Source organism: Elephantulus edwardii, unplaced genomic scaffold (assembly GCF_000299155.1).
Source record: "Elephantulus edwardii isolate Elephantulus edwardi_28Jun2011 unplaced genomic scaffold, EleEdw1.0 scaffold00127, whole genome shotgun sequence".
In the NCBI taxonomy this organism is placed as follows: Eukaryota; Metazoa; Chordata; class Mammalia; order Macroscelidea; family Macroscelididae; genus Elephantulus; species Elephantulus edwardii.
In genome coordinates, this window is record NW_006399877.1 from 9,247,813 (window position 1) to 9,255,633 (window position 7,821).

Below are 7,821 nucleotides of genomic sequence, written 5' to 3' on the forward strand. Positions count from 1 at the left end.
GTGTGGTTTGTTGAGGTTTGGGGTTTTTGTTTGTTTTTTTTTTAAGTAATGATAAGCGTGTTTGTGTGTGTAAAGTCTGTAACACTGTCCCTGGGTCACAGATGTCCAATTTACAGGCAACCCCATAATTACAAAGGAGCCCCTTTAATGCCCAGTAGAGTAAAAAGAATCAAGATGCGTACAGTAGTTTGTAGTAACGAACAGATACTACTTTGCAAAACATTCTTCTTCTTCTTGTGTACCATACAGTTGGAGCTGACCCTCCAGCGGGTTTTCAGAGGCGGTCAATCTCATGGGAGGAGATTGCCCATCCATCTCATGAGAAGCAGCTGGTGGACTTAAACTACATGACTTCGTGATTGCAGTGCAGGTTCTTGCTACGAGGCCACCAGCGCTCCCTTCTTATTGTATTATTAGTGTAAGGGTGTTATAGTTGTCTGAAGGTACGTCTTTAATGCTTTTATGATAGAAAGGTACATTACCTACTATGCACTAGTACATTTGACTAATTGATATTAGAGATGAACCACATCTGACTGTTCTGACTTATGTACAAATTTAACTTAAAGGCGGATTTAGAATGAAGTGCACTTATAACGGAGTGGCTCTGTGATGGTGTATACGGAAAGAGAGCAGTAGATGTATTTGAGAAACAAGATTCGAGGTAGTCTCCATTTTCTCTTTCTTCCAGAATTCTCCAATTGTCCCTCCCTGAGCCCAGATCGTGGTGTGATTGAGGAGAAGTGCTTATTACTCTTTTTTAATATTATTATTATTATTAATTATTATTTGTGTGTGCACCGTCAAATTGGATCTGATTGGTACAGGAAGAGATTGTCCCTCCTTCTCCAACAGAGCATCTGGTGGATTTGAACTGAGTGCCTCTGGGACTGCAGTGCATCTTCTTGCCACTAGGCCATCAGAGCTCCCCTGCTTATTACTCTTGACCAAACCCACTGAGTCCGTCGTTTCCGGAGGGCTCACTTCTGATCTGTTGTTGGTGTTACAGGAAAGAACATGAACAACAGCAGCAGCAACTGCTCCTTCGACGACGTGAACGCGCAGGTGAGGGTTGTCCAGCAGGTCTTCCACTTCCCCACCCTCATCCTGGGCTCCGTCCTCAACCTGCTGGCCATCCGACACTTCAGCATCTTCCTGAGGAAGAGGTGGCGAGGCTACGCGTCCACCTCCATCTACATGATCAACCTGGCCGTCTTCGACCTGCTGCTGGTGCTGTCCCTCCTGTTCAAGATCGTGCTGCTCTACGTGAAGGCTTCCCTGCCCGCCTTGTGCACCCTCGCCGAGAGTCTCTACTTCGTCAGCATGTACGGGAGCATCTTCACCATCTGCTTCATCAGCCTGGACCGCTTCTTAGCCATCCGGTACCCACTGGTGGTCAACCCCATTCGCTCCCCCAAGAAGATCTTCATGATCTGCTGCGTCATATGGGCGCTGGTGTGGGCCGGGAGCACCCCCGTCTACAGCTTCCATGGGGAAACGGAAGACTACAGGTGTTTCCACAACATGTCTGATCAGACCTGGAGCTCAGCAATCTTCTTCCCCTTAGAGGTGTTCGGGTTCCTTATCCCCCTGGCCATCATCGGCTTCTGTTCCTGCAGGAGCATCTGCATTCTCCTGGGCCGTGAGCACTACACCGCGGACTGGATCCAGCAGAAGGCCTGCGTCTGGACGATCGCAGCCAGTCTGCTCGTCTTTGTCCTCTCCTTTCTGCCAGTGCACGTGGGTTTCTTCCTGCAGTTCCTGGTGAGGAACGGCTTTATCAGCGACTGCCAAACTCAGCGGAACATCATCTTGTTCTTGCACTTCTCCCTGTGTTTCTCCAACGTCAACTGCTGCCTGGATGTTTTCTGCTACTACTTTGTCATCAAAGAATTTCGCACGGACCTCCTGGCACACCGGCCTTCCCGAGCCGAGCTGGTCCTCCAGGACACTATGACCACCAGGGGTTGAAAGCCCTGCTCAGAGGCAGGAAACGGCAGCCCTGCCTGCCACGAGCAGACGTCCGGTTCCTAGCTATTTGATGTGGAATGCTGGTGTGCGTCTCTTTTCAATGCTGAATAAGCATCATCTTTGCTCAATGTCCTAAAGGCCTTTCTCCCAAGCTCAGACAGCTTGAATGGAATCATTGGATGTTTGGGGTAAGGGGGGTTCTGGAGAACTTGAGAACCAGATAATTCTTGAATTCTACATTCAAGAGTTATGAAGCAGATGAATTGAAGACCAGAATGAGCTGACCATTGGAGCAAGAATTTCCAACTCTATCTTGTCATGTAGACTAGGCAAGGTAATATGGCTGTTGCTTGGTGCTGACTCACTTCTGCCTCTGAGTTGCTGTCATGTGCTACGTGCTAGGGTGGCCTTGGATATCTGGGGCCCTGGCAACATGCATTTTTGTTCACGAGGGATGCAAAAGCCTCTTGCACCCTCTGGAATGTGTGGAGATTGGAGTTTGGCCCAGGGCACCACTTTAAGTAAGTTACCATTTGATAAAACCCCTGTCTTACCATCACGGACTTGCATGTCTTCTCTGGTCTCTCAGTAACTTAGAGAAAAATGTCAAATTGCCAGTTCATGCCCAAGACTGACTATAAAATTCCATGGAAGAATAAAGAGCATTCTTTTGTTGAAGAGTGTCCTGGGCAGAGATGAAAGGAGAAGGAACAGGCCCTCCTTTTAGTTTGGGGTTTCTTGAGTGAAAAACATTCGCACTTTCCTATCCTTTCTGGAACTCAGATGACCAGAGATGATAGCACGTAGAGAGTTTAGGGGAACAGCAAGTGCAAACAAATAACTCCAAGCTTCCTGTGAATCTTAGAGAGGCGTAGCTGTCAGCCAACCCTTCTGACACCCACCCTCAGCGAGGGTGCGGAGGGACATGCTGAAACTGTGAATACCTCATGGGAGCAGTGGAGAAAGTTGTTGTTTTGTGCTGTTGAGCCAGGGCTTAACCTTCAGTGGGTTTTCAGAGGCTGTAAATCATACAGAAGGAGACTGCCTGTCTTTCTCCTTAGAAGTAGTTGGTGGGATCAATCTGCCTACCTTTGGGTTGACAGTGTAACCTCTTACCCATGAGGCAACAGAGAAAAGTTGGTGGTACCTAAAACCCACAGAGACAGACTGTACCTGGAGAAGCTGGACTTTAATCCAGTTCAAACTTGGTCAGTTATGACCAACTGCTTACAGATTGAATTATGGTCCAGAAATATGTGTTGTAAATCCTAATCTCTGTGTTTATAATCCCATTGTTGTTGTTGTGTTCATCAAGTCAATTATGACCCATAGCGACCCTATGAACAATAGCTCTGTACTCTGTCCCATTCTGAGCCACTCTCACCATCTCTGACACGTCTACACCCATTGCCACAGTCACTGTGTCAATCCATCTCATTCAGAGTCTTTCTCTCCAGCCGTTCTCCATTGACTGGTCCCTCCTAATGACATGCCCAAAGTATACAAGACAGAACTTGAGAATCCTGGCTTCCAAGGAGCAAACTGGTTTCACCCTCTCCAGAACAGACCTCTTTGCTCTCTTGGTAGTCCATGGCATGTTCAACAGTCTTGTAAGGCAGGTTTAGTAGAGGGTATTTCTTGAGTCAATCTCTTTCGAGACATAAAAGAGATTAAACAATGGAACAGAGTGAGAAATAGGGTAAGTGAGATATGAACGTGAGGAGATCTCCAAGGAACCAGGGAACAGAAGCAGAAGAGAGAAAGACCTTTCTCCAGATCCAACATTGAGAGAGTCTTCCCTCTGAGCTCAAACTCAACCATATTGCTGTGGAGTCTGAACTGACTCATAGCTGACCCTCCTGCAGATTTCTAAGTCTATAAATCACAAAGGACACAATTGCCCAGTTTCCTTGCCCAGCTGCTGGCCTTTGGGTTAACAGCATGAGTCCCTGTTGACTACTCCACTGGAACTCTCTTCATCTTGGGCAGAAACTCTGAAATCAGACTTCTGGTCTCCTAACCAGTGAGAACATAAATGCCTGTTTGTTAAAGCCATCAATGTGTGGTATTTATGTTATAGCAGTACCAGAGACCTAAAACAGCGATACAGAGAAATCAGACAAATCTGGATTTATAAGATGTAGGTGTGAGATGATAACTGCAATGGGGACAACTACAGGTTGGGGCCCTGAAGTGGATACTTAGAAGAGGTGTAGTGAACTCTTTCAGACCCCTGATATGAAAGATTGGATTCTTGCTATTACTGTGGAATGCAGCATACGTTCAAATCAATGGAGTCAGTCATCATCTTTGAGCTGGGCAACATTGTTTCTGACTCTGCCAGTCAAGAAATTTGGTTGCTATGCAACACTCAGGCGGCCCTTGCTTTCTAGGAGGGAGATTAAGTTTCTAAAAGGCATCAATCTCTACTTTCGTCTGCTTCAGCTATCAATCTGGTATACCCACATTTTACAAATCCAAGTCCATTCAAATGTCAGTTCTTAGTCGTAACTGAACCAAGAATAGCCAACTGGAAGCCCTATGGAGAAGGACACCAAACTAGAATGGAGACTGTCTGCCTTCCAGTGAGGTGCCATCAGGGTGATTTATAAACAGGACTTTAGCAATAGACCTGAGGAAGAAGGAATGGTGGAGGAACACTCTCAGGGAGGCAAATACTGACATGGCCAGTTTTCTAACCCGCATAGACCAATACAGCAGTTCAACTTCGTTTTCTTGTGAAAATAATTAGAAAGAGCCAGGCTTGGCTGCATTTAGCCATGAGAGAAGACAGCTGTCCTAGCTTTGCTGAGTCCTCGGGTGCAGCTAATCTCAGATGCACTGCCCACGAAGTTGACCATCTTGTTCCAAAGACACAACGGCCTGGCTTTGAGAAAGATAATGGGGTTCTTGGCAGGCTGGATCTGTCAATGAATCTAAAGGAGACCATGGTCTTCCTATGACTCAGTGTTGCAGTGAGTCAAATGGTTGTTCAGATAAAGTGTGGGTACTTTTGTTAGAAAGAGTGGGAGGTGATGACACATGAGGTTTTGTGGGAAAGGAGTGAAGGCCTTCAGGAAGAAAGCAACCTTGTTTGACACATGGTACAGGAGCCTTTGATGCCACGAGGTGGATAAAGGCTTGAGGGGCCACTTAGATAAAACGCAGGACCAGCTTGGGAAGGGAACAAGCTTGAAGCCCTGGGGTTGGTTCTGGGAGGGCTGCCAGGATGGAGAGGGGGTGGACAGGGAGAGCTGAGGGCAGAGTTGCTTCTGCCTGAGAATCTCATTTCCGCCAACTAGACCAAGAACCGTACAAGAGCAGATGCCCCCTTCTCCTGCTATCCCAGCACCACGTTCCAGTGCAGTCTGGAAGCCTGGTAGGTGACCGGAGAGAAAAATGAGGAAGAACAGGTCACCACGGTGCACAGGGTGACTTTAATCAAGACAAAAGACTTGGACCTTCAGAGAAACCCTCTAGGAACCTAGAAGGAGGCGGGGTTCCACCCAGCTGCCCCTCACCCAGGACACTCCTTCTCTACCCGCCTTCGGGCTGTCCACCCATTACTGCTGGACAGAGATGCCAACCATGCTGCTTCTAGAAGCCCAGGCTGTCATAGCAAGCTGGACGTTTGGGGTTGGATTAGGGTCTCGGTCTCGGGGCCCCCAGGTGGGTGGAGTTAGTGGCTGTCTCTGCTCTAACGACGCTCTTTGCATTTGGAGTTTGGCGCACACCGTGGTGGGGTGAGTGGATCTCTTCATGCCACCCAGTGTCTGCCATGTACAGTGGACACCAGACCACTTTCCATCCCAGCGATCTTCAGACACAAAATCAGGAATCTGGCAGTTTGGCTCTGCTTGAACCAGGTGAGGGAGCGGGCTCTAGATGGCCTGAGAGAAGGATCATATTAAAGGGGAGTAATCTAGATAGTTCCATGAGCTGGATTTCTTCTAGGTAGATTCACCAGCTGATTCTTCTTCTAGATGGATCCATGAGCTGAAGTTTCTTCTACATCGAGTCACCCTTGGTTCTTCTAGACAATTTAATGAGCTGGGATTTCTTCTAGATAAGCCTACCAGCTGGATCCACAAGCTATTGGCACAAATCAGGGAGGAGTCTGGTGGTCTTGGGTTGGAATGGTAACTGTGGGTGAGCTTTGAGGCCTTTCTGACTGACCTCAACACTCAGAGGAGAGGAGGTGGCCTCTCTCATCCCATCCTGTGAGTCACAGATCACTAACTCATGGTCAGTGGGGTTGGGGCTCAGGGTGCGGCTGTCCAGGAGGCTGCTCTGCGGTGGGACCACTCTGGGCTCCATCAGCCACAATGTACCTGCGTGTGGTCCACAACCACTCAGGTGCTTGGAGGTGGCCCAGAAGGGGCATGAGTGCCACCGCCAGGTGAGTTAAGGGTTTATCCCTCAAGCTAGCCACAGCCAATGAATCCAGGGACCCTGACAAACCTCCAGTTACTAGAGCTGGTAGAGACCTGGAAATATTAATATAAATGTCCTCCTAGATGTGAAGACCTGAGACACACCTGTTAATATTTGTGAAAACAGTCAAATCAATTGGAATAAAGAACTGCATTCACTTCTTTTACTGAATAAAGTGAATTGTGGCATGTTGTATGACTTTGCCTCCGATCATGGTTACTGGTTCTAGAGAAGAGTTGGGACCCTCATAGACCTTACCAGGTGACCCAAAACCCCTAGTCCCTCCAGTGGCCACCTGGATATGGACTGTGAGGCCAGAGGGAGCCAGGAGCCAGACCCTATGTGTTCTCACCCTTCGCCCCTCACCCATCTGTCCCCACTGTCTGTCTGTCCCTCAGCACCATGACCACTAAGGTCTCTCCCAAAGGTCCTTGGCTCTGTGTGTACCATATTGCTCATACTCCTGGCTCAACAGGCCAGAGTTGAGCTTTGCTCCTTGTTCCAGGTGAATTGTATCACATAGACCAGAGTGTCCAGTCCTTGACCTGGGCCACCCCTTTCCCCTGAACTCCCCTAATCCTGAGCACAGACCAGTTGTGCCCCAGGGAGCCACTGCACATCCAGACAACGTCCTAGAGATGGTGTGGACTGGAAGACATGAGCCTACAAGCTGCACGTGTCACCTATGTTCCTCCTTCATCACCTCTCTGGGGACCTTACGAAGCTGAAAGTCTATGTTGCTGTTGCTATTTTTATCTGCATGGAGTCTGAGCCTAAAAATGATGACCTGAGGCACCACAGAGCACAGCATGGCACAGTCCTCGTTCATCTCCTTGATGGGCAGGGGATTGATCGGATCATTATAACGCATAGGGATTGTGTGGGCTGTTTGTCAAAAGTCAATTGCCAGGCTTTTCTTCCTAGTCTGCCTTAATTTAAAAGCTCTGCTAAAAACTGTTCAGTATCTCTACCATCCAGGAGAGGATAAAAGAGATTAATGGGACTTTGTAAGAATCAAATCCCTATGCACATCCAAAAACTTCTCCACCAGGGTAAAAAAGGGAAGACACAGACTGGGAAAAAGTATTTGGTGTCATGTCAGACAAGGGACTTATATCTAGAATTTATAAAATACTCAAACACCACAAGTTAAAGCCAAATGACCCGGTTGAAAAAATGGGCACAGGATATAATGAACAGACACTTCACCAAAGAAGACATTCAGATGGCAAACAAACACATGAAGAAATGTTCAAAATACCTAGCTCTAAGAGAGATGCAAATCAAAACAACTATGAGATATCATCTCACTCCAGTAAGAATAGCAAAATATAACAGAACAGCAAACATCAAATACTGGCATGGTTGTGGAGAAACTGGAACCCTTATTCACTGTTGGTGGGAGTGTATACAATG

General features: G+C 47.6%; 1 protein-coding gene across 1 annotated transcript; it reads left to right on the forward strand.

Annotated features, from left to right (window-relative positions):
- Window positions 1-1,017: 1,017 nt before the first annotated feature.
- On the forward strand, window positions 1,018-1,971 carry GPR55 (G protein-coupled receptor 55). Its single transcript, XM_006893545.1, has one exon. It carries the CDS (start codon window positions 1,018-1,020, stop codon window positions 1,969-1,971), a length of 954 nt encoding a protein of 317 aa, XP_006893607.1.
- Window positions 1,972-7,821: the final 5,850 nt, after the last annotated feature.